General features: G+C 42.6%; 3 protein-coding genes across 3 annotated transcripts; 2 read left to right on the forward strand and 1 right to left on the reverse strand.

The window, feature by feature from the left end:
- The first annotated feature begins 3,714 nt into the window (after positions 1 to 3,714).
- Positions 3,715 to 4,679, forward strand: LOC103680116 (olfactory receptor 51B6). Its single transcript, XM_008709651.1, has one exon. It carries the CDS (start codon positions 3,738 to 3,740, stop codon positions 4,677 to 4,679), a length of 942 nt encoding a protein of 313 aa, XP_008707873.1. The 5' UTR covers positions 3,715 to 3,737.
- A 6,195-nt stretch (positions 4,680 to 10,874) lies between these two features.
- On the forward strand, positions 10,875 to 12,981 carry LOC103680115 (olfactory receptor 51B6-like). The gene has a single exon (XM_008709650.2). It carries the CDS (start codon positions 12,034 to 12,036, stop codon positions 12,979 to 12,981), a length of 948 nt encoding a protein of 315 aa, XP_008707872.1. The 5' UTR covers positions 10,875 to 12,033.
- Positions 12,982 to 18,644: 5,663 nt separating this feature from the next.
- Positions 18,645 to 19,592, reverse strand: LOC103680113 (olfactory receptor 51Q1-like). The gene has a single exon (XM_008709649.2). The coding sequence runs from the start codon at positions 19,590 to 19,592 to the stop codon at positions 18,645 to 18,647; it is 948 nt and encodes a 315-aa protein (XP_008707871.2).
- Between the last annotated feature and the right edge of the window lie 7,346 nt (positions 19,593 to 26,938).

A 26,938-nucleotide genomic window follows, 5' to 3' on the forward strand; every position in this document is an offset into this window, starting at 1 on the left:
AGGGTTGGAGGGATATGGAGAGTGAGGGACAACGAGTGTCCTAAATCTGGAACGGACCCCAGAGATGAGTTTCTGAAATAAATGTTCTTACCTGCCAAGATTTTGTGCAGACAATGAAAAAAAAATAGCATTATGACTGAGTTCTTGGTAAAGCTAAGGACTCCAGTTTCACACCTATGGAATGAACAATGAAAAAGAAACAAAATTCAGGTCGGTGAGGGTATGTAATGAATCTTCTCTCTGATGGCTCACTGCAGGTATCAGGGTAGAGAGGGCAGGAAATAAGGAGTTTGTTTCTGGATAAGAGAACATGATAGCATTCTCTGTCAAGAGTATATGGAGAATAGGCATGGGTCTTCAAGACTTTTCAACACCTCTAAAACTTGGCTTCTTTAAGGATTACCTCCTCAAATGTATGAAGTAAGGCCAAGGACAGATTCTGGAACACATGAAGTAAGGAAGACTTATGGGAACAAACCAGATGATGGGTGTAGACTCGGGAATGAATTGTACATTTCTAATTCTTGCTCTCCCCATGTCTGCACCCATAGCCTCTCTGACTTCCATTCTAACCCTGTGATTTCCTGCATGGTCTTTTCCTCTAGAAGCCCAGATCAGTGACAAGGATAGAATTTCTTCCAGAAGAGTGAGAAGGGGTAGATCTGTAATTATCAGAGGTTCAAACACTTTCTGGAGAATAGTCACTATCACCCAAGACTGATAAACCAAGTCAAAGTTAATCTTGGATGGAGCATGGGCTGCATGTGAGCCTTTAGATTAGGGACAGCTCTTTGCATAGCTTTGCATAGATCTTCGGCACCTAGAAAAGGACACGGAGTGCAATAGGCATTCGACTCCCTGATTTGAAGATAGAGCAGAGTTTTTCTCTGCCTATTCCTTATAATGGCCCTCGGGGTGTTTCCACGCTCTGGGGATACACAGCTATATATTCAGAATCAATCAGCTACTGAGTATCAATCAATCTATATGCTTTGATGATTTGAGAACCTCAAAATCAGGCATGTAAGATGGTCAGAAAATCCATTTGTATTGTAGGCAAACCAATCATTCAGTAACTAGAAACACACACGAATTATGTGCGAGGCTTCTCCTAAAAAGCATGTATTGAGAATGGAGCCATAGGAAGGCCTGCAAATAGAATAAACAGAAGAATGGATTATAAATTTGAACTATCCAGAAAAGAAGGATAACAGACAAAGGTAAGGAGATTAAAAAAAAAAATGGAGGAGGGATAGAGGAAGTGTCAGGAAAAGAGTCTAAGGGAAGGTGGGGGAACATGTAAAAAGTAAAAGTCTGAGCAGGATCTCTGGGTTGTCTGCACAGAGCCCACAGTTGACGTAGCAGGGTTTGAGACGGGGAGTTGGCTTCTCATTAATGAAAACCCAAGTCCACTCTAAAACAGACTCTGGGGGCGCCTGGGTGGCACAGCGGTTAAGCGTCTGCCTTCGGCTCAGGGCGTGATCCCGACGTTATGGGATCGAGCCCCACATCAGGTTCCTCCACTATGATCCTGCTTCTTCCTCTCCCACTCCCCCTGCTTGTGTTCCCTCTCTCGCTGGCTGTTTCTACCTCTGTCAAATAAATAAATAAAATCTTAAAAAAAAAAATTCATCAAACTTTAAAAAAATAAATAAATAAATAAATAAATAAATAAATAAATAAATAAAACAGACTCTGGGAGATGACAGATGGCTGCAGGGTTAAGGCAAAAGTCTAGGATTTTTAAAACCCCAGAATTTACAGGTAATCTCATGTCCAACAATAATAGCTCTGAGTAAATCAAGTAAAATGTTCACATTGTCCATACGAAAACAGAAAAGAGAGGCGGTAAGCTTGGTTGTACTCCAAAATACTACAAAGATTTCACCATTCCTGGAGGCTTTCTAATCCATAGTGCATAAAAAGGACTCTGCCAGTTGCTTAATGTATCACCTTGGACACATAACCAATATAACTCTGTAGAATGGGGAAGATAGGCTACCGTAAGGTTTCTACAAAAAAAACAAACAAACAAAAAACGAGGCATATGTAGTGTCCTAATGTCCTGACACATAACGGAAACTCAGCAGGAAGAGAGCCAGGAGGCTCTTCTCAATAACAAAGCTTCAAAAGTGGAGAAGAATCTACCCCTTGCAAAGCACTTCCCCATTGGCAACCCCATTCCATTCTCACACGCGGTGTCAAGAGCATCACTCGCCAAGGCAGAAATTGCTAGTATCATTTAAAGATAATGAAACCAAAGCCCAAGATTAATTGACTTTCCCAATATCATTATTGTTACAAAGTCGCAGAGAGGGAACGTCAAGCAAATTCTTCTGAAGGTGAAAGCCCAGGAATCTTGTAGACCTTTTTTCATGGGCAAAAAGATGTCCCAGGATTCATATATTAAATTCACACAAAGGTGTTCTTTTCAAAGCATGTGAGATATTCAGTCCATACTAACCACAATAGAAGGTGGCCCTCATTGTCTCTGGATGATGCCACCAAGGCATGCTTTTTTTACTCCCAGACTTCAGCTATCTACACCAGGTGATACCTGGAAATTCAAAGGTCAGAGAGCCTTCTCACTTTTGCTAATCTCATCAGACTCCATAGCATTTTTTTTTTAATATAAGATTTTATTTATTTATTTGTCAGAGAGAGAGAGAGAGAGACAGCACAAGCTGGGTGGGAGTCAAGCAGAGGAAGAAGCAGGCTCCCCACTGAGCAAGGAGCCCGATGCAGGACTCGATTCCAGGACCCTGAGATCATGACCTGAGCTGAAGGCAGCCGCTTAACTGGCTGAGCCACCCAGACATTCCTAGACTCCATAGCTTTTAAGAATTAACCTCCTTGAATTTGTCTAAATAACTAATTTCACTTTTTGTATGTCTAAATAGGTGATTTATGCTGTTAACAAATAGTGCTCTCAAGTGTTTATCATAAAATCTCCTTTTAATTGCTCATTTTTGTATCAATAATGAGATTTTGAATTCTTTGAGACACAGCACATCAGTAACTTAAGTATTATAATGCTGGACAACATATAGATTTTGAGGTCTATGTGTTTTGGAGATAAGCACATATAACTAACTCAGATTATTTCTGTAGCCTCTCCAGTCTCTAGAGCTTCAGTTTTTCCATTCAGGCGTAATCATTCCCTGAAAGGAACTAAGTCTATTTGATTGATCGATTGGTTGATTGATTTTTGTTTCTTTATATATGTTTGTCTGTTTTGCCATTGGATGTTCATGCTTGCTCTTCCAACATTGCATGGAACTAATTTTCCACTGACCTTTTAGGTTTCATACATTCTGGGGAAACTTTCCATCCACCCGCAATATCCCAAGTCAAGATAAGGATCACCATAAAAAACATGCCGTAAGTTCCAACACCATTATGGCCTACTCAGATATACTAATGTATTGTTTCATTTTGTCTTTATTTTCTTGATTATATAATTTACAAGTACATCAACCAGGTCTATTCTGCCTACTTGCTTATCACTAGTATGTTGTCCAATAACCCTGAATGATACATAAAGGTCTTTATACATTCTATTCTCCCATTACCTAGGGTTCTCGAAAGAAAGACTGCATCATTATCCTTGCTATCACTGGAAATCAAGACTGGTAAACATCTAATGAACAGGTAGCACCCTCAGGGGCGACTTCTACAGAACTAGAGCTTCTGCTGCATTACCCAAAGGGGGTGTTTTCCTCTTTGCGAAGCCTGCAATGTGGCTCAACACTACCGCTTCCCCTTTTCTGCTGACTGGCTTCCCAGGCATGGAGAAGGCACACCACTGGATCTCCATCCCATTATTGGCGGTTTACGTCTCCATACTTCTCGGTAATGGCACCCTTCTCTTTCTTATCAGGGATGATCATAGTCTTCATGAGCCCATGTACTATTTCTTAGCTATGCTGGCAGCCACAGACCTTGGAGTGACTTTAACCACGATGCCCACAGTTCTGGGGGTCTTATGGTTGAATCGCAGAGAGATTGGCCATCAGGCCTGCTTCTCTCAGGCCTACTTTATCCATACTCTTTCTATCGTGGAGTCTGGTGTTTTGCTTGCCATGGCCTATGACCGTTTCATTGCCATCTGCAACCCCTTGAGATACACTTCCATCCTTACCAACACCAAGGTAATGAAGATTGGGATGGGTGTACTGATAAGGGCTGGTCTGTCAATTATGCCAATAATTATTCACCTTCATTGGTTTCCCTATTGTCAATCCCATGTACTTTCTCATGCTTTTTGTCTACACCAAGATGTCATCAAGTTAGCCTGTGCTGACATCACCTTCAATCGTCTCTATCCAGTTGTGGTTGTATTTGCAATGGTCTTGTTGGACTTTCTCACCATCGTTTTCTCCTACATTTTGATACTCAAGACTGTCATGGGCATTGCATCTGGAGAAGAAAGAGCCAAGGCCCTTAACACATGTGTCTCTCACATCTGCTGCATCCTGGTCTTCTATGTCACTGTAGTTGGTCTGACATTTATTCATAGATTTGGAAAACATGCTCCTCGTGTGGTTCACATCACAATGAGCTACATCTACTTCCTTTTCCCCCCTTTTATGAACCCTGTTATCTATAGCATTAAAACCAAGCAGATCCAGAGTGGTATCATTCGCTTATTCTCTCTGCCTAGTTCTAGGGTAAGCTGACAGCTTTATTGGTAGGTGCAACTAGAGAACGACATGTCACTGGAAACCTACCTCTCTCTGACATTTAGAACATCATCTTATATGGCACATTTATTGCTGGATTGTGCAGACATTTTATATATATACATATATATTATATATATGTATATATGTGTGTGTGTGTGTGTGTGTATATATATGTGTATATATAATGCTAAGCATATATCTCAAGTGTCCAACTGATTTACTCTTTTCTCAGGTAATTCACCCTATTCGGTGAGACTAAAGCACCTGATATATGATTCTTAGATCAACAATATGGGTCTCTGACTGTCTGAGTCAAAGCCCATTGTTTTTCCACATGTTCTATATGTCTTGTCTCTGATATAACTAGCAATGACACTCTTAATCTCCAACATTCATCTATTCTTTTTTTTGCTAATATAGAAATAGTTGCTATTTCTAGAAAATTGCACTAAGTGAAACATTGAGCCTTACCCTATCATCAGCTCAGTATGGCAACTCTAGGGAAACTGTATCTAAATCTATTCAGTTAAATGTTTGATAAATATTTATTAAATATTATTATTTTTAGTAATAATATGTGAATATATGCAAAAAAATATTACAACAGAGATAAATTCCTAATCCAGACAACCATTGTCCTAGTTTGTCCTAGATACGAGAAACAGAGACCTGTATTCTTAAATAGTGAAGTGGTATTAAAGGTCCAGCTACACCACAGAGAAGCTAGATGGGGGTTCCGGGAATGTGAAAAATACCAGCCCCGACAAACAGCTGGTCATATGTGTGAGTATGGAGAGAGAGAGGATGGAGGCCATGCTTGTGACTCGAACTAAAAATGACCTTTCTGGCTCCAAATAGCTGCCAAAGTTGATTTTGTTCACAGTCTAGACATGCGGAGGAGTTCACCACCCTATGGCCCGCTGAAGACCGGTACATAAGGCTCAGCTGGCAGGTTTTAAAGTGAATCAGAAAAGATATTCTTACGAACAGAAGATCGAGTATGAAATGCTAGGATTACGCAAGGGGCCACCCAGTGACAAGTCACTTCCCTTCATATGGATGGAGCCTGTCTCTGGGCTCTGTCATGCTGACATTCAAAGTGCTCTCTGACTCCTGCACCTACTCTCATTCATAGGAAGGTGAGAATTTCCCAGAACTCCTGGGATTAATGACTAGTGTGGAGAAAACAATCACGAAACCAGACCTTTAGAGCAGCTTCCAGGCTCATAAATAGTCTCTACCAGATCAGCTCAATGGGCTGTTTGTTTGTTTGTTTATTCATTCATTTATTTTTATTGAACTCAGCTGTCTGTCTGCATGACATTTGTCTTTCTCCTTTCATAGTTTCTAAATGGTGTGTTCCAGGAGGATAATGATATTATAGGTCTTATCTCCTACTGTATTACAGAAACTACTACATGGATAACCTTAAATAAAATACAACTTTTTGATCGAAATGAATAAAACTTAAAGTGATCCATGTCTCTGTGTGTCTGTTGGTTCTCCTGATTATGTTTCTGAATCTACATGTCCTCTCAATGTCTCTGTTATTATGTCCTGGAATGCCTTCAAATATTTGGCGACCCTAAGTTGTATTCTCATGTAACACACTCACAAATATAAGCTCATAACTATGTCTGAATGCATCCTTCCCTTGTGCTCTTGGGAATCAATTCAAGGGCATCTAAACTCCATCAGAGGAAATCTTTCTTGACTTTCTCTCTAGGCCCAGTGATTCTGGTACCTCCCATAGCCGACTAATAGAAAGGGCATTAGGATAACAAGGTATTTTAGAAAGTCTTCAAGTGGGTGCAGTTGATGGAGACCTCCAAATTTTCTCTCTTCCTTTTCTATCCTTCCCTACCTTGTAGAGATTGTATGGAGAGATCAGAGAAAGAGCTCTTAAGAAATAAAGGACTGGGAAGTCAGTTTCACTTAGATGGAGGTGAATCCTATGGACCAGAGCAGAGCGCTGGGATCATGATGAACCCAGCTGAATATCTGGGTCAAGGGAGTTAGGGTGGGAAACTTTCCTGATAGACCAGTTTAATGCCTTTCTCTGGCCCTTATATCCACATATGCTTTAATGTAGAGGCGAAGCCCTGGGAGTTCTCCAAAAACAAACAAACAAACAAAACAGAGCAGAAAGTCCATCCTCCCTAACTTTTCTTTCCTACCAGTATGTGATGCTCAAAATTAATCACCTTCCTGGTGCCCAAACCAGGGAACAGCTTGAGACCTTGGGGCACCACTGTTCCAAAGCTCCAAATTCCCAAGGCTGGGAGAATAAAGGGGGGAGGAGGCAGAAACAGGCCTTGGGGAGGACCTTCTGAGACAAATGCTCCTTGAAGTGTGGCTTCTGGGTATGATCTACAGACGAGGTGTTGGAACCAAGACGTGGTGTTGGAACCAAGGGTCAGGGGTCCAGGCTCACATCTATGGCACCGATGAACAAAAGACTCATGAACAGGTCAGTAAAAAGCTCCAGTGTATCTTGTCCTGGAAGGCTTAGTACAGGCAACAGGTAATGGCAGGGCAGGGTGGGTGTAGAGAGTTGCTTTAATGAAATTTACCAAGAAAGGCAGTAATATGTCAATCAAGAGGTAATGAGGCATAGGAATATATCCCAAAGACTCCCCCAGAAACTGGGCTTCCAAATAATCTTTTCTTGCAGATTTGTGGAATAGGGAAAAGCCAAAATCTGCCTTCCCTTCCTTACTAGACAGATACACGTTGAAAGAAAAAAAGCAGAACATCTGTGGGAATAGAGGCAGATATCTCTAGAATGATTCAGAGCTCTGGGGTGGATTATCTGTTTCCTTTGTTGCTCTCTTCAGCTCTTACCCCCTGCGTGTGCCACCGGTCATTTACAGCCCCAGAGTTTAAATCAGGTTGAGGAAGGGAGGCACTATCGTGACCAAGGGTAGAGACTAACGGAAAGAAGAACTTGCCAAATAGACGACTCTCAGATTAAAGCAGTGGCAGAATTTGAGGAATCCGACATTAGATACTCTGCTTTAAATTGCTTCATATTCCCGGAAGTGAGCCTCTTATCTATCCGGAAATCAGTGTGCAAAGTGTACCCCTATATTGAGGTACAGGCACTGTAGATTTTGAGGATCTCAAACTCCCCACAGATAAAGAGTGATAGTGGATCTGGTGTTGGGGTGGTGTGGGTAGGGGACAATGGTCACCATTTTTACCAGCAGGGGATGCTACCCAAGGAAAAAAGCTGGATGCTTTGGGTAGAAAGGCATTCCGAGCCAGTATTCACTGATAAAAAAAAGTGAGGAATTTATTGCCTCTATAGGTTAGATGATCAGTTCATGGCTTTGGAAAAGTATAAGCATATGTACTGAGACTTATATTATTTGGTGATTAAATTACATCTACTGGAACCATGTATCAGAACATATAGCCCTGCTAGGTATAAATCACCTAGTCAGACAGCGGAGATGACGTCAGGAATGCAGAAGATAAGAAGAAAGGTTACAAGGCAGACAGGGACTGGGGGGATGAAGCCTGGAAAGAAAAGGGAGAAGGATCCCAAGGAAAGGCAATTATAAAGTTTTGTTACTTGAATGTCTGGATGGTGTTCCTCCATGAGAACACACATAAGAGAAGAGACACTCGGAGTGTCTTCTTGAAGCCTCCACGTTTCTGGAATAGAATGATTAGTTTGCGGAGATAGTTATTCATCAATACAAGATCTTAAGGGCTCCCCGGGAACGAACACCCCCATGAGTTGATGGATATATTTTCCAAGGTTGAGGCAATAGTTATAGAATTATAAGTCTTTGCAGTGTTAAAAATGATTTAAAAAGACCATGTAGATGACACCAACAATTTTTTTTATTTTTTATTTTGTTATTATTATGTTCAATTAGCCAACATCATTAGTTTTTAATGTAGTGTTCAATGATTCATTAGTTGCGTATAACACCCAGTGCTCATTACAACACATGCCCTCCTTAATACCCATCACCCGGTGACCCCATCCCTCTACCCATGAGAGACTCTGGACTCCGGGAAACAAACTGAGGGACATCATCAATTCTTTTTAAAGATTTTATTAATTTATTTGAGAGAGAGGGCATGAGCGGGGGGAAGGGAGAGGGAAAGGGCGAAACAGACTCCCTGCTGAGTGCAGAGCCCGAAGAGGCTCCATCTCAGGACCCTGAGATGATGACCTGAGCCAAAGTCAGACGCTTAACTGACTGAGCCAGCCAGGAGCCCCGACACAAACAAATTTATTTAGCACTTCATGAAGTGGACAGTCTCTGCTTGGAGAACAGCAATATGGGGTGCAAGGCAGAAGATTTTCACTGGATAAAGAATAAAGAACAAAGAACAAGGAAGAGACAAATAGAAAATACCTTCTTGCTGGAGCCACATAGTCAACCTGTGTGGGGTGAGAGGGACCAAAGTTGGCTTGGCCTTGGGGGTCTGGCCGATGGATATACCCTGTTTCTGGTCAAGTGAAGCATTTACAGGGACACGAAGGTTGTCTAAGTTTCAGTTTGCTGATGTGGCACCCTCAGTAGGAGCCTCTCCATCTTGGGCCTAGAGAGTTTATTTCAACAGCACCAAACTGTGTCATTGAGTACATGACCCTAATTACCACTTAACTGTTCCTCCAACCCCGGGACCTCTGGACACACACACACACACACATTGGCAGCACTCAGCTCCATAAAGTATGCTCATTACTTTGATTGAATCAAGTGCAGATTCTGAGTGTGAACCCGGAAAGGGACCCATTAAGGCTTATTTTTTTCAGATACGACCGAGCAGATGATCATTTATGAAATTCCCCTTGTCTAATGTGGTGCAGGAAAAGAGCAATTCTGCTACTTCCTGGCATCTGGACCCTGTGAGGGCCTCTTCATCATCTTCAGTATCCGTTATAGAAAAACGGCGAGGGGGCGCCTGGGTGGCGCAGTCTTAAGCGTCTGCCTTCGGCTCAGGGCGTGATCCCGGCGTTATGGGATCGAGCCCCACATCAGGCTCCTCCGCTGAGAGCCTGCTTCTTCCTCTCCCACTCCCCCTGCTTGTGTTCCCTCTCTCACTGGCTGTCTCTATCTCTTCAAATAAATAAAAATAAAATCTTTAAAAAAAAGAAAAAGAAAAATGGGGAAAGTAGGATGTTTGTGGGCAATCTATTAAAAAATAGGGCACATTGGCACCACGGCCAACCGAGTCTGCTGTATAATAGGAAGCCGTTGTGCTCCCCAGCTCTGTCTTTCTCTCCCTGTCTGGCTCCCCACCCCTGTGGGTCTCAGCATGGCCTAGGAAATAGCCCAGGCTAGACTTGTGAGGATAGGTAACTCGTACCTATCCTTGTCAAACCAGTTTCTTTTTTAGTGTTGGGGTTTTTTGGGTTTTGTTTTTTTGGTTTTTTGGGGTTTTTTTGTTTTTTGTTTTTTGTGGGTTTTTTTTGGGTGGGTTGTTGTTTTTTGATTTTTTGTTGTTTTGGTTTTGGTTTTGGTTTGCCCAGTCTGCTCCTCCCAGCTCTACCAGGGCAAAGTCTGCCTTGCCCCCACCCCCACGTGAATCCCAAGGCTGCAGGCTTCCATCAGCCTGGTCTGCACTTACTAAAGAGCTCCTCCATATGAAACATAAGGAATAGCATGGAGGACATTAGGAGAAGGAAGGGAAGAGTGAAGGGGGGGAAATCAGAGGGGAGACGAACCATGAGAGACTATGGACTACAGGAAACAAACTGAGAATTTCAGAGCGGAGGGGGGTGAGGGGATAGGTTAGCCCAGTGATGGGTATTAAGGAGGGCACATATTACATGGAGCACTGGGTGTTACCCGCAACTAATAAATCCTGGAACACTACATCAAAAACTCATGATGTACGTATGGTGACTAGCATAACATAATAAAATTTAAAAATAAAATAAATAAAATAAAATAAAATAAAATAAAAAGAGACTTCAGATGAAAATAAATAAATAAATAAATAAATAAATAAAATAGAGGGCTCCTCCTCTTTTCTCATTCCCCCCTCCTCCTGCTCCAGACTCTAGCCATGCATTTCAATCACTGTCATCTTAGAACCCCATTCTTAAAACCCCATTATCCTACACCTCTTCTCTAAGCACTTTGAGCAAATTAGAATGACTCAACATTCCTGAGTGTGTGAGTGACCCCGGCTTGCCCATTCCAAACAGAATCAGAATGGCTCCTCCCTATAAATGTAACCAAACTCCTTACGCAGGCGTAATGTGCCACCACTTACAAAGTCCACTCCCAAATGATACTGCATTTAGTCCTCACGGGGCAAGGCAGATTTCATTCCTCTCATTTATTTTCAGATGAGGATCACAGGCTGAGAGAGTAGAAGGGGTCTGCCCAAAATTACACAGCTGAACATTGGAGGGCTGAAACGTCAGCTAAGGCATTATCTGAAAGTCAAAGTCTGGATGTCTTGGAGGCTTGTGATGAACTCATTCTAGAATATTCTTTGTAATGCTCATGGTGATATATTGGTATTTGCCCATATCCTAACTTATCCCCACACTGGTAGAAGTATTTACAAAGCATAGGTATTTAAGTGTTTTTGAGCTTTAGTCGTGGTAAGAGGACCACCATGCTAACCCTTTCATATGACTTTTTGAAACCAATAAAACCTCTGACAATCTAATCATTTGTTACTCCCCTCTTGATTTCTCTAGCTGTATTGAGTACAAATTATTTCTTCAAGCCCTTTCTTGCCTTAAGAATTTCTCCTCTGCTCTTCCCTCAGAGTGAAATTTTCCTTTCTTTTTACCTGATTCCTACACATCTATCAGATACACGATCTGGGAAGCTTTCTATTTTTCTTTTTTTTTTTTTATGATATGTTAGTCACTGTAGAATACATCATTAGTTTTTGATGCAGTGTTGCATGATTCATTGTTTGTGTTCCTTGCAATTCACGTCCTCCTTACTACCCATTTCTTTGACCATACCCAAACCTTGCCAGATGTAATAAAGTAAGTCACCTACCTGTCCCCACTGCGTCCTGCACCTGCTCTATTATAATTTTTATATTGCCGTTATTCCTCTTTCACTCTCTGAATCTGTTTCAATTTATAAGGACAAGAACCAGCTGTATCTCGTAAACTTACTACCATATCCGTCTCACCTGGCACGTACATAAGCACTGATTTGCAGCTGTTGACATACTGTTTTTCTATCTCTAAGGCTTTCCTAAGAATGACTGCTTTATTTCTCTGGTGTCACTACGGTTTAGGGAAGAGCTACAGGAAGTAAAAAGGTAGAAACTAAAGAAGGAGAATTTCTGAAGACCTACAGATCTGTGCGTAGTCTTTCCTTAAAAGAAGACTTATCCTATCATAATGCCCATTATGGAACTCAACACCAGTGCCACACCCTTTCTGCTGACTGGCTTTGTGGGCCTGGAGAAAGCTCACCACTGGATCTCCATTCCATTATCTGTCGTCTATATCGCCATACTTCTTGGCAATGGCATACTCCTATTTCTCATCAGGGTTGACCATAACCTCCATGAACCCATGTACTATTTCTTAGCCATGCTGGCAACCACAGATCTTGGGATGACCCTGGTTACAATGCCTACAGTGCTGTGTGTAATGTGGATAAATCACAGGGAAATCAGCCACGGCACCTGCTTTCTCCAAGCCTACTTCATCCACAGTTTCTCTACAATAGAGTCTGGAATTTTGCTTGCCATGGCCTATGATCGCTTCATTGCCATCCGCAACCCACTGAGATATACTTCCGTTCTTACAAACACCCAAGTGATAAAGATTGGAGCGGGAGCTTTTGTGAGGGGATTTGTCCTCATCTTGCCTCCAATATTGCCTCTCTATTGGTTTTCCTATTGCAGATCCCATGTCCTCTCTCATGCATTCTGCCTCCACCAGGATGTTATCAAATTAGCCTGTGCTGACATCACCTTCAATCGCCTATATCCTATTGTGGTGGTATTTTCTGTGGCCCTAATGGACTGCCTGATCATCTTTTGCTCCTATATTTTGATTCTCCAGACTGTCATGAGCATTGCCTCTGGAGAGGAGAGGGCCAAGGCCCTCAACACATGTGTCTCTCACATCTGCTGCATCTTGGTCTTCTATGTCACTGTTTTTGGTTTGACGTTTGTCCACCGATTTGGGAAGAATGTTCCCGATCTAGTACACGTCACAATGAGCTACATCTACTTCCTTTTCCCCCCTGTTATGAACCCTGTCATTTACAGTATTAAAACTAAGCAGATTCGCAGTGGTATACTCCAATTAGTCTCTCTGTCCCCATCGAGAAAATGACATTTACCTTCTCCTGTCTGGGAAGGACTAAGAGGTTATAAGCATCATGATAACTTGACTGGCATGCATTTCTTAGAAATACATTAAAATAAATAGGCAAATGTCAGAAAAAAATGTCTTACAACAGGTTTTTTTTCCTGCCACTCCCTTTTTTTCATGAGAATGAAATGTAATAAGTCACGTAAAACACAAAACACAGTGCAAGGTGCTTAGCGTGTGTTCGGTTGATCCTCCTTTTGTACTAAATGTACTCATTTACAGCAGCCCTTACGTGACTCTGATTCTGTGGCGTGATCCAGCAAATTTATCACAGATTCCATTCTTCGTTGTGTTCTCACGTGGACTGGACATCCCTGCAACCATTAACTCTTATCTGTTGTGTCCCTTGTGCGCACCTAGTTGCCTTTTCTAGAACCTTGTCATCAGTGAAGCAGAGAGTCTTCCTGAGCTAATTTCCAAATGATTGCTGTTGAACACAGTACACATGCAAGACAACATGTAGAATATTAATACTCAATTTTTACATAGTGAAGTGAATTGAAATCAAGAAGTAAATCAATTCCTGGTCCAGAGGAAGAAGTTTTGTTATGATGATCTTAATGAAAGGGTGCTAATCAGAAATTACATACAAGCAGAGCCCAAAGAAGAAATTAATTCAGGTCAGAACTGGACATGATTGGAGCTTGGTGTGTATTCCTCAGGTGTGCAGAACAGAGGTTAAGGAAGGGGAGATTATGTGTGTGCAAGAATGGGGAAAGAAAGAAAAAGCAGGAGACACATGTGTTAGGGGAGAAGAAAGCCTGGCCTGAAGAAAAGGGTTTTATGGCAGACTCTAGGGATATGTTTAACCCACATAGCAGGAGAAGAGGGATTCAGATAATATCCCATTCTCAAGGGTGGCAATAAGGATGCTTATAAATTAAATATAGGAGAGGTAGAAATAAATTTGCCAGAGTTCAACAAGTCTTGTGCAGGTGACCACAGTCAGATTATTTCCCTGAAGATTGATGGAATCAGAGTCAAATATAGGTGAATTTCTGATCTCTTGCACATTCCCTTGCCCTTGATCGCCAAAGGAGAAGAACTTCACAGAATCACTGGGTTTTGGGGTAGTAAGGAGGCAAGCCAAATGTGCTAATGTGGGACCATGGCAAATGCTCTGGTGTGGTTTACAAGGTATGTAATGTGTCCTGTGTGTGTCAGGCCCAAAGACTGGCACACCTTTCTGTTTAGAAACACCTGCCACATATGAAATTTATTCTTTCATGTCTATCTCTCCTCCTCCCTACTGGACTGTGAAATCCACTGTATACCAGCTTCAAGCACAATGCTTCGGTTGAGTAGAGTAGGAGCTTACAAAAGTCCTCTATTAAATCAAATAATAAATTAAGAGTGGATGATGTTCCTGTGTCTATTTCTCTTAGTTTTACATATAAAGATGTATCTGTACATATAAAGACAGAGATCGAAGTCTCTGTATTTGGGCCATTCCTCTGAGCTTTTGCCCCCTCTACATGACGGGAGACTTCCCAAGGTAAATAATGGAAATCTCCTGTGTTCAGGGTCAGCCCATTCCTTCCTGGGCATATATTCTGAGTACACTGAAGCCAACCTCATAGGACATCTTTCTTAACTTCCCAAAGTTTCCATTGGTGAAATTTTCTTTTTAATGCTGTTATATGAAATGTTGATTTTTAGTGAACAATTTTCAATCATTATAGTTTCCATGTTTTCTTAAGTGCTGCAAGATACCCAAGGAGAAAAAGAAGAGAAAGAAAAAAAGATACAGAAGAGGAGTCTCTAAGGGGATTGCTCAAGCCACAGATGGTTCTTCACCTCCTTGCCATAGCAGTCCATTCAATGTGCGATAGATAAGAGACCATCAATAAAACCAATTGTGATAATAATAATACTTGTAATAACCTCGAATTCCACTGGTGGTTTATTGCCTCTACCAAAGAACATTTATTTTTGGTCTGGTAAGGAGTTCTGTAGACATTTAGATCGCTAGGGCAGGAACTGGGCCGGAACTGAAATAACGTCTTTATTATGTATCAACGGTCCACGGAGGTATCTAGGTAACTGAGGGACTGGTGGTCACTGAGCAACAGTTCTGTGCGTTGAGAGCAGTGTCATCAGAGTGTCATTTGTGTTTGCCAGCGATGGAAACCATGGGATGAGAGCATACGGTGATGCCAGAGACAAAATGATGTCAGGCTGGCTCCAGCCCAGCAATAAGCTATCAACATGATCGTATCCCTTCTCAGGGGATTAAGGAGGGATAGGATCAAGCATGTGGTAGAAAATACTATGAAGAGAGGCATTTAGATAGAGAATCCTTTATCCACAGTCATGGATATGGTGTTACTACTCTCAAAGAAGTCCTTCCATAAACCATATTCATACGTTAAAACATTAGTGAGATACACGTCATCCTGTGGCCTGAAGGGGCTCTGGGTGTGACTGACTACCAGCTTCACACCATTCTGGGAGCATTAAGGCCCTGGCGAGGCTTAACGCTGCAATAAAATGCCCTGGATTATATTCAACACAACATGATACATTTCAATTACACAGGAATGTTTTTAAAAATCTTTAGATATAACCTTTGAGGACAAGGGTTGTGGTCCAGACATAACCTCCACTTCAATTGGCACTCTCTATAATATCTTAGATGTTCAATATCTACTGGCTGGAAGGCAGGATGAAGTTCATGTCCCTAATCATTCTTGGAGGACCTCTGCCTGCCTCTCGGGGTACGTGAGAGTCCGCCTGTGGCCAGAGGGACATGCATGTAGGCTGGAGAAAGAGGCCCAGCCTCACCACCAGCACTAGGAACCACACACGTTGAAAACTGCCAAGTTCCAGTTAGAGGAGGACTTAGCCTCAGCTGAGCATTCAAGGAGGAGCCCAGCAATCATTTTCCATGTGCAGGACAGCTGTGATGCAAGGGGCCCTAAGGGACATGCCTGGCTTGTCCAGCTTTGTGCTGAGGACTGAGTGGCTCAGAGGTGAGCCTGAGTGGGCAAGATGAGAAACAGTAAGTAGAGAGGACAGAACAAGCCTCAGGTGGGAAGAGAAGGTCAGTTGACTAGATGGGAAGGAAAATGAGTGAAGAAAGGGTAGAGGACAAAGGAGAGAGGACCAGGGGGACAGGAGTGAGGGTCAGAAAGGGAACCCAAGGGCATGTCTCTTCGTGGGCAGGAAGTTAAAGATAGAAAGGAAATCAGGGTGTTTCCCTGGGACCCAAGTTCAGGGGAATCATGCTTCATCAGTGAGTAACCCCTACCTGCCCCCAAGCAGGAGTTCCCGTGCATGCAGGGAGGAGAGGGCTGAGGGGGTGTGCTAGCTGAGCCATGAGACAACAGGCCTGAATGCTTAGCCCCTCCCCAGACTTGGAGGCTTTATCTCGAGGCCACAAGCCTTCTGCTCTCCAACCAGTCCCCTCCCAACTTTGCAGAAACTGCCACCTGCCCCCTTAGTGAATGAATCAGGAGACAGCCTCTAGGAATGGGGCAAAGGGCTGTCCCTCAGGTCTCGATATGGTTCAGATGGAAGAGAAGTTCCACCACACACCTTACAAAATCACTTAATCCTCAGTTTTTGTTATTTCTCTGTTACCTAGAATAAAACCATTCTCAACAGAGGTTTCTGAAGTTAAAATGAAAAATAAGGTTTCTGACGTGCTGGTACAGCACAATAGATGTATTTAAATGTCTTCTTTTATGTAAGTGTTCCGCCATCTTGACAAAGACCAAGCATTTCCCAGTCCTTACTCAGCAGTTAGCAAGAAGTCAGAGATTCCTCAAAGTTTTACTTCACCAAGGCAAAACTGCCCCTCTTCCAATTATACTTTGCAAGTAACCTAAGCTTCACTTGGCCCTTCGCCCCTCGGGGACCCCCCGTTCACTCACAGTTCCTGGGGCCCTCCAAAGGGAGGTTTGGAACTTGCATGGGTACATAATTTGAATGTCCAGAATAGTGGACGAAGCATTACAATTATTATAAATTTATTAAAAATTACAGATATTGGGAAAGTTCTTGGCTTTCAAGTCATATCCTGCTCACTTTTCTAACACATTCAACAGCAAGAATTTGTTCTTAGCTACATTGTGTCCATCAGGGACCAAGACCAATTATATAATCCTTTCATGAAAACAAGCAGGGCAGAAGAAAATCTAAGTGAAGTCTAGAAGGAGCATTGACCGTATTGTCTAGAAGGAGCATTGACCATATTGTCACTTCCCAAACAATGTGATCCAGGGAGATGAGATTTAATTATGAAGAGTCTTTTTACCCAGTGAGGGCAGAGATGATAAAGCCAGAAGCAGTGAAAAACATGTCTGACAGAGGATCCTATGGTTACAATCAGGGAAGCCATGAACTCATGTTAACGGACAGATAAAAATAGTATTGGCTAAATAGAATTAACAGTTTAAAATTTTCATGAGTAAACGCAAGCAAAAAGAAAAAGTTGATGTTCTAAACAAAAGATTCACAGCACCCCTACTCTCAATTTCAAAGAAGGAAAAAAAACCACTTTATTGATATAAAAATCTAATAGAAACAGAAAGAAAAGGGAAGTCTGCATACAGATGAGGGCAATAGTAAGCAGTAAAGGAGAGTAAGGCAGAGTTATAGCAGATCGGGTTCTTAAAACAACGAACTTCATTAGCCCGGGAAGCCCATGGAGACGGAGGCTGGAGTCCTGATTGAGAGGCCTGGGCAGAATGCCCTCTCCTCAGGGCAGACTTCCAACTGACCATCCCCATAAGGGCTGTATTTATAGGGCAGATGACAGGGTCTTAAGTTAAACATTTGTTTGCTTACGTGCAGTTTGGAGAGAGCTGCATTTCTATGTTATCTTGTCTTCATGTGTTCAAGGAGCCTGGGCCATATGTGCTTGCTTCCCTTCCCAGATTCCATTCTGGGAGGCCAGCCTAGCCTAGAGCCAGAGGGGGTAGAAGGCAAGATTTACAGCTCTTGGTGTCCAGACCAGAAGGACCGATTCTGACCTGGAGGCCAGATAATGTCAACTAAGCAGGCTCCCAAGGTCACTTATGCAGCACAGATCTCACAATATGTTTAGCCTGCTTGCGTACATGCAGGTTGGGGTGGTCTGTTTTGCAGGACAAATCACAGAAACCTCCATCCATACAATACAGCTGAGAATGACAGCTTTGAGGAACTCGGTATACAAAAATCTCACGTAAATGGAGCGGCTACATGATGGGTGGATGGTTCAACTTCGTTAAAATTACCAATTCAGGGGGCACAATAAATGTATTTAACGCCCTCAGTTTGTTTCCCAGAGTCCATAGTCTCTCATGGTTCATTCCGCCTTCTGGAAACAAACTGAAGGCTTCAGAGGGGAGGGGGGTGGGGGAATGGGATAGGCTGGTGATGGGTATTAAGCAGGGCACGTATTGCATGGTGCACTGGGTGTTATACACAAGTAATGAATCATGGAACTTTACATCAAAAACTAGGGATGTACTGTATGGTGACTAATATAACATGATAAAAAAAATTATTATAAAAAAATGTATTTAACGCCCATTCCTGTTTTATGATTCATACATGACTGGATACCCAAACCATAACTTTCCAAGTTCCCCAAGTTCTTTTTAAGGAATAGTACCCACAATCCACTGCTCCACACTCTACTGCAATTGTCTGTGACAAAAGAGGTGAAAAATGCCTCGACGGATCTGTTTTGTTTTAATGCTGTAGATAATGGGGTTCATCACAGGAGGTGCTAGTAGATAAATGTTGGCCATGATGACATGTACAATTGGAGGGGCATGCTTGGCAAAGCGGTGAGTCATGGACAATCCCACCATGGGCACAAAGAAGACCAAAACAGCCAGAATGTGGGATAGGCAGTTATTGAGTGCCTGGAGCCTTTCAACTTGGGAGCTGATTCTCAAGACACTTCTCAGGATGAGTGCATAGGAAAACACAATGAGTAGGGGGTCCAGTGTAATAATGACCAGAGCCAGAACAAAACCATACCAATTATTGACAGTGGTATCAGCACACACCAGGTGAATCATGTCTTGATGGAGGCAGTAGGAGTGGGAGAGATGGTGGGAACCACAGAAGGGAAGCCGTTTCANCAGGAACAATGGGGGAAGAACAGCCAGAACACAGCGGCAAATGATGGCTACCCCTATTCTGCTGACTACCCGGTTGGTGAGGATGGAGACATAATGCAGGGGGCGGCAGATGGCCACATAGCGATCAAAGGACATGGCCAACAACACAGAAGATTCCATAAAGGAAAATCCATGGAGGAAGAAGAACTGGGCAAAACAAGCCTCAAAGCTGATCTCTGAGGCACCAAACCAGAGGAGCCCCATGACTGTAGGCAAAGTGGTGAGGGTAAGCCCTAGGTCTGTTAGAACCAGCATACAGAGGAACAAGTACATGGGTTCGTGNAGGGAGGGCTCTGTCCTGATGACAGCCAAGATGGTGGTATTGCCCATGATGGAGACAGTGTAGAGACAACAGAAAGGGATGGAAATCCAGGTATGAAAAACCTCAAAGCCAGGGATGCCCATGAGGATGAAGAAGAAGGGGACTTGAGTGGAGTTAGTAACCAAAAACATGACTGGAGGAGGCAGCCTCAAGACCAGAGTTCTTTGCCAAATCTCTGAAAAGTGGACAACATAAGGATTTGAGTAAACGTTCTATGACTACTTGAAATCTCTCTGATAGATCATCAGGGAAGATGGGGAAAGGGAGCTTAAATGGGAAATGAGTTTAAAAATGTTTTGTCAGTTTTGCTTGGTTTCACTCCTGGCCTGTTAGCTCTTGTCAACCAGTAAGTTGAGAGCATGAAGTTCTCATTAATTTTAACCCAAAGGCCTCTTTATCTGTGCGGAAACCAAGTATGCCTTTGTAATAGGAAGCTGTAGGGGTACTTTATCGCTGTTGGAAAGAAGAGCTGTGGAGAAAAGATTACTGTAGGACACCCTTGGATGCCATAAGGTTAGGAGAAAAAGACAAAGCTAAGACCAGTACACTTACAAAGTAATTACAATATGCCAATAGACTCTTTTGAGCCAAGCAAACCATAGAGAAGTAAACTGAGGAAAAGGAGTGGGAGAAGATAATGCCTGTCTTCAGAATCTAGGAGCCCTAAGAAGGAACTTTCAGAATCAGATGGGTGCAGGGACCCTGCTGGAAAGGACTGTATATGAACTAAATGGGTTAAACTCTGGTGCTCAGATATCTTTCAAAAAGACCTATATTAAAAGACTAACCTAGGGGTGCTTGGGTGGTTCAGTTGGTTAAGCATCCAGCTCTTGATTTTGGCTTAGGTCATGATCTCAGAGTCCTGAGGTCAAGCCCCCATGTTGGGCTCTGTGCTCAGTGAGGAGTCTGCTCTAGATTCTCTCTCCCTTTCCACCTCCTTCTGCCCCTTCCCCCCTAAAATAAATCTTTTGTAAATCTTTTTACAAAATAAAATAAAAAAGTAAAAGACTAGCCTAGGAAGCACTTTCTGGGAAAGACTGCAACAATGCGTAGGAGCATCTCTGTGGGAACAATCTCATAGGGTTGGATTAAGGGAAAATATGCTCTCGGTGCATAAAGCAATGGGGTCCATTGGGTCAGCCAGTAGATTCCTGTAAGACTATTTAAGGTCATATTGATAGATGCGAAAGGGAGCAAAATCTGCCATTCCAAAATACACCTGTTTGGTTTAAGGATTATCTTGAGCTGATTATTTCTAAGAAACAGCAGAAATAGAACAATCTCTGAAAGCTGTGTAGATGTTACTTTTCAGATCCTTACACTGACCTCTAAGACATTTACATTTACAAGGGAGACCCGGAGGAGGAGAAGGAGTAAATCTTTGGAAACTCTTATCAGTGAAAAAGGCAGTGATATAAATCTGTATAACAAGCACTCCCTTGTTTACTGTGCTTTTTCTGGAAACCTCCCATTAGAAGCCCTCCCTCCTACCCATCCAGCCCCCCAACATCTTCCTTTGTCTTTATCCAAAGAAGGCGTTGAAGGTGATGGTTTGGGCCATTTCAAGGAGTTACTCACTTTTCCAGGGTAAGTCCCATGTCTACAGGAGGTATATACGTTATTAAACTTTTGCTTATTTTTCTCCTGATAATCTTTTACTATAGGGAGGCCTCACCAAAAACCTAGAAGGATAAAGGAAAAATTATTTATCCTCTCTTACACTGTTTGGATAAACTATTTCATCTGTTTGTTTTTAACATTGCTATCTGGTAAAACTTCCTTCCACTTTCTCTAAACTTGCTCTTGATAAACTCCAAATATCTTGCTATTTCTGTCCTCCACCAGAAAACTGAAAGCATTACTTGGGGATCCTCTTGTGACTTAGGGTGATCATAGTGTTATCTCACCCACTATGAAGACTGTAGGTTGAGGAAGCAGAAGAGAACGGGAAGGGAGGAAATCCTGGCTATGGAAACCAAAATTTCCTCCATTTGACCCATCACTCTCCTGCCTCCATAATGGCATCAGTTCCAGCAGTTTTTCCATCAGTGAGAGACCCCTTTTTTTTTGGTGCCTTTCCTCCAAAAATAACAGTACCCAGAGAACGTTCCCTTCAGCAATCTGTGCCTTGGCACTGTACCATAATGTAGTTTTAGCTCCTGTCCCTCAGGCTCCGAGAGCATCATCGTTCCTTCCTCCAGCTCGGCAGTGACATGTATCTCTATGTCCAGTTCACGGAGATAAGTCTTCCTGCTCAGCCTCACTTTCTGTCCTATCTTTCTGGTAATTCACGACCACGTACTTACCTGTTAGCCAAGTGCCTTGTTGTTTCTGTAGAACTCCACCCTGCTGAGCAGAAGCATTTGTATGGGCTCCTACAGGTCCTCAGGGAAGGGAGTAGCCCTTGGGCCTTACAGGAACCCAAGGTACGGAAGCAAGAGAGATTTGTGTGACGTAGTCTACCCTGGACCACATCTAGTTAAGGACACAGAAGTACGTATAGATTCCAAGCTGATTTTCCAAGAACAATCTGACCAACATTAAAACCAAAACAACCAAGCAAAAGCTTTGTGTAAATAGTTTCTCTAGAGATTTTTTTTTTTTTTTAAGATTTCATTTATTTATTCGACAGAGATAGAGACAGCCAGCGAGAGAGGGAACACAAGCAGGGGGAGTGGGAGAGGAAGAAGCAGGCTCATAGCGGAGGAGCCTGATGTGGGGCTCGATCCCATAACGTCGGGATCACGCCCTGAGCTGAAGGCAGAAGCCTAACCACTGTGCCACCCAGGCGCCCCCTTATTCTTTTTTTTATTGTTCCTGGATTCACTTACTATTATTTCCTTAAGAGCTTAAACAAACAAAAACATGTTCATGGATGGATAGTATAATAATTGTCTTTTCTCCAAAGTGTTTTTCTGTTTTGGAATCAGAGATGTCTTGACCCAGTGTGTTGGTATGTTTCCTTTTTTTCTATCATACTATCGTTTCATTGATAGCCCAACCTATTCTTTGTACTGTGGTTCAGATCAATTTTACTTCTGCGTCTATAATAATTCCATAATATTTTGTTATTATTTTCACTTTACTATTCAATTGTGTTTTAATGAATTTAGTAGAAAGAAACAGAAATAAAATAGTCTTAATCTCAATTGTTTTTTAACCTGGAAAATGTTTATTTTACATCAGTGTTTGAAGGAAATTTTCACTAGAAATCTACATTGACAGGTTTTATATTTACAACATCACACATGAAGTTCCATGTTTTTTTCCTTTCACCTTAGTTGTTTCTGAAGAAAAGTCAGACAAAATTCTTCTCATAGTTTCCTGGTATGCAATGTGTCTTTTTCTATATTCATTTAGTTGTATGTTATCTTTCACCGACCTTACTCGACATTTGCTGAGCATCTGAACTCTTGGGTACCCTTTATGTGCTAATTTTGAGAAATTTCAGACAATACTTCCTCAAAACTTTTTGAAACTTTATTCTCTCTTCTTCACTTTTAAAACACTAATTGCACATGTGATAGCCAGCTTAATAATGATCCACCACTTCTGGAAGTCTTTTAATTTTTTAAAAAAATCTTTGTGTTTCGTTCAATGCTTCTGTTTGGGTGATTACATTGATGCATCTTTGAGTTCATTACTCTTTTTTCTGTGTTGTCCAATCTACTTTAGATCCCATCTAATAGTTTTTTTTATTTATTTTTCTCTACTTAGATTCTTATTTATTTTTTTTTACACTTTCCAAATATTTCCTGAAATTCCTAATCTCATCCATATCTAAATTCCTCATCTCTTCATATCCAAAGTAGAGATATATTGGGAACAAGAAAAACAGTGTTAGCTTTAGTGGAAGATGAATGGCAAATTTCAGCCAAACTTTTTGAGAGAACGCTTCTAGGCTAGAAGAGAACAGAGGAATATTCTTCAGATACCACTGAAAGCGAATTCCTTCCGGTTAAAGCTAGAGTGCAACTCGATATAGCCCATCCAAACTGAAAAGAACAGATGGTCACCATTCCAAGATTCTGTTGGAGGCCACCTTGTGGCATCTCTTTTCCCTGTTGTCTTTTGGTAACTACAGAACAAATAGGTTATGAATGGGCTTCTGACTCCTGCTCCTAGTCTGAGTGTTGGAAGGAGAGGATATTCTGTATGTCCTGGAATTACAAAATAGACAGACGTGAACAGACGAAAACAGAGAAGGCTGGGTCTGACCGGCCAATGCTAGGAAGCTCACATGAGAGCTATTGATCTGCTGAGTGGTTCTAAGAAGGCCACTCTCCGGCTTCCACGGCTTTGCTTCGTACTCAATGTATTGCACAGGGATGATGAAACAAAAATGCCTCAGGAGACTTTGAGGCTCAGGAGAGTAGAGACCGTACCATTTAGCCACTGCGGTATCCTACAGCCTAGTACAGTGTCTGGCATATAGTAGGTCCCTAATAAATATTTGTTGGATAAATGGATATTTGTGGGGCTCTCTGAAGGTCTCTGCGTAAGCCTGCATGCTTCTGCATATAAGGGTGTGATCTGTTGAACTTCCTTAGCTCGGCAAAAACGAGGCTTTCAGTCTCTAACTTTAACAAGTAGTACTGTTCCTGGAGAACATCAGGCACATTCCCCGAAGCGAGTACTCAGGGTCACAGATCAGTGGTAATGGTCGTTACCAAGTGATGAGTAAAGTTCCTTGGGAGCAGAGTCCAAGTGCCACTGCCGGCAGAGGCCCACTGAAGAAACTGGGGCAGCGGGGGTCCTGGATGAGGGCAGGGCCCCAGTGAGTAGCATGCTGTTTCTTTGTTGAGCCCCAAAACTGGGAGGAGGGGTAGTGCAGGGCCCCTTAGACAATACTGTGATAACGTTTGCTCATGGAGAAGCGGGCAACAGCCCGGTCCGTTGTCAGCAGCACATTGTCCAACTCCTTCTTCATTGGCCGAAGGCTCTGGATCAAACCATCCCGCTGACTACTTAGCAAAAACCCTGCAGGACACAGATAAGAGCATTTACCCCTTAGGCTTCCTCAGTGCTGTAAATGAGGAAGCGCAGACACCCCTCGTTTCAGTTCTTCTCAGGCTCCCCAAGAAAGTGTCTGTAGAGCAATCGGTGTTACTTCAGGACACAAATAACCACTTTTTTTTTTTTTCCAGAAATTGTCCCTTTCTTGTTACATGTTATTCTTGCAATTGCTGTCCGAATGGTACATATTTTACTTGCTAAAAAACAAAATTCAACTAAGTGAATTTGAAGATGAATTGGCTTTATTAAATAATAGATGAATCGGGCAGCATCTCCTGTAGCAAGTGGAGGGGAGCACCTAGGACGTGTACAAAACGGGGGGTTTGTAGGAAAGAGGGTGGGGAAAGAGAGCTGTAAGCAAAAGAAAAGAAAGGATGATTCTGGGCAGGGTCATTTTCCCTTAGGGGAAGAGCTGGGGTCTTGTCCTGCAGCTGACCTCTCGTTCCTTTGCTGGTGCCCATTAGAAAGTCACTGACTGACTGGTTAAGATTGCATTTCTGGGGGCGCCTGGGTGGCACAGCGGTTAAGCGTCTGCCTTCGGCTCAGGGCGTGATCCTAGCGTTACGGGATCGAGCCCCACATCAGGCTCCTCCGCTATGAGCCTGCTTCTTCCTCTCCCACTCCCCCTGCTTGTGTTCCCTCTCTCACTGGCTGTCTCTATCTCTGTCGAATAAATAAATAAAATCTTAAAAAAAAAAAAAGATTGCATTTCTGGGGAAGGATGAAATTGAAATTAGATTAGGTGTTAAGCCCCGGCTTACTGACTTAGTGATGCTTACTAACCTCAGTGATGCTGCTTGGGGCCTCTGCTTTTCTCTTTAACATGCTGAAGAGAGTGAAGCTGAAAGAGCGGAACTCACTTGCTTTTGGTCGCGGGGCTGGGATTCAGTTAAGTGGTCTGACTGAATTCCAAAGCCCTATGAACTTCCATTTCTCATGCCACCTTCCAAGAGGGTGAGTTCATCATCATTGGAGAGGAGTCCAGCGGCTAGTTGTGTACTTAGAAAGCTATAACCTCCCCTCTTCTTTCCCGGGGTAATACGCTATTTTATCATATATTGATTTATCTGGTTATTCCTCTAGGAAGTGTCTTGAAAGCTGTCAAGTCTGGTTTAATTTCTTATTTCTTTGGTTCCATTTATGCCACTCTGTTGCAATTGACTACTTGCGTATCTGTCCCTCCCAGGAGCATGTGGGTCCCTAAGACCACTTCTTAATTATTGTGTATCCTCAGTGCCTAAATACAACAGGCACGCAACAGAACTAGCATAGGGCAAATTTAGGGAGGCACCCACTCTCAGGTCCTGCAATTGCCAGCCTTGCCCTTGTACAACAACAGGAACGGGTGTCTCCTTAAATTTTGCTCTTTAGGCATCTACCTTGCTTATCTTTGGCCTGGCCCTGATGCTCGATATTTGTTTGGAGGGAAAGCCAAAGACCTGCCTCTCACCATAGTTTTAGAAGAAATTCTTTCTCTTTAGGAAATTTCACAAGGGGTCTCCTGGGTGTCTCAGTCAGTTAAGCTGCTACCTTCAGCTCAGGTCATGATCTTGGGGTCCTGGGATCAAGCCCCACATCAGGCTCCCTGCTCAGCCGGGAGCCTGCTTCTCTCTCCCCCTTTGTCTCTGTTCCCTACTTGTGCGTGCTCTCTCTCTCTCTCTCTCTCAAGTTAATAAATAAAACATCTTTTAAAAAAGAAAAAGAAATATCACACGGATTCTGAGATCCTGTTAAACTGGTGTTATCTCCTTGATGATGGCTCGCTGATAATATGCTATTAATAAGGAGGAAAAAGAGAAATGAGGTGAGAAGCCTGACGAGGAAGGCTAAGTTAGCAAACAGTCTCAGAATGGAGTAGTTCTACCTGGGCTCAAAATATAGATGATTGTATAGGGACTGGGAAGTTTCAGGAGCTAGGTGAAATAGAACCTGACAAGACCTCAGATATAAAATAATTTGAAGAGGTATGCACTTAGCCTCAGGAAAATGGTTCCAGACTGCTGTGTTAGGGGAACGTAGGTGTCAGGGTGTTGATGGATCAGACTTGACTATGCCTTGCTAGTCTGCACGTTACACGGGTGCAGACTCTTGACATGTGTCTCAGGGGCTCCTCCCTGCATGCATCCCATGACTTTGCTGTCTCCCACTGGAATTTTTATAAGAGTTCCCCAAATATTTTCCATTCCTCTAATAGCCTCACACCAATGTGTGTTTTTATTATTATCCTTAAAGCATGTTAAAGGTTTTCAGGGGCATCTGGGTGGCTCAGTCAGTTAGGTGCCCCACTCTATTTCAGCTCAGGTCATGATCGCAGGGTCATGAAATGGAACCCAGTGTAGGGCTCGGCATTCAGCGGGGAGTCTGCTTGAGATTCTTCTCTCCCTCTCACTCTCCCTCTGCCTCTCCCCCATCCCTGTGCAATCTCTTTCTCTCTCTCTAAAAAAAAAAAAAAAAAAAAAAA

Source organism: Ursus maritimus, unplaced genomic scaffold (assembly GCF_017311325.1).
Source record: "Ursus maritimus isolate PB19 unplaced genomic scaffold, ASM1731132v1 scaffold_16, whole genome shotgun sequence".
Lineage (NCBI taxonomy): Eukaryota > Metazoa > Chordata > Mammalia > Carnivora > Ursidae > Ursus > Ursus maritimus.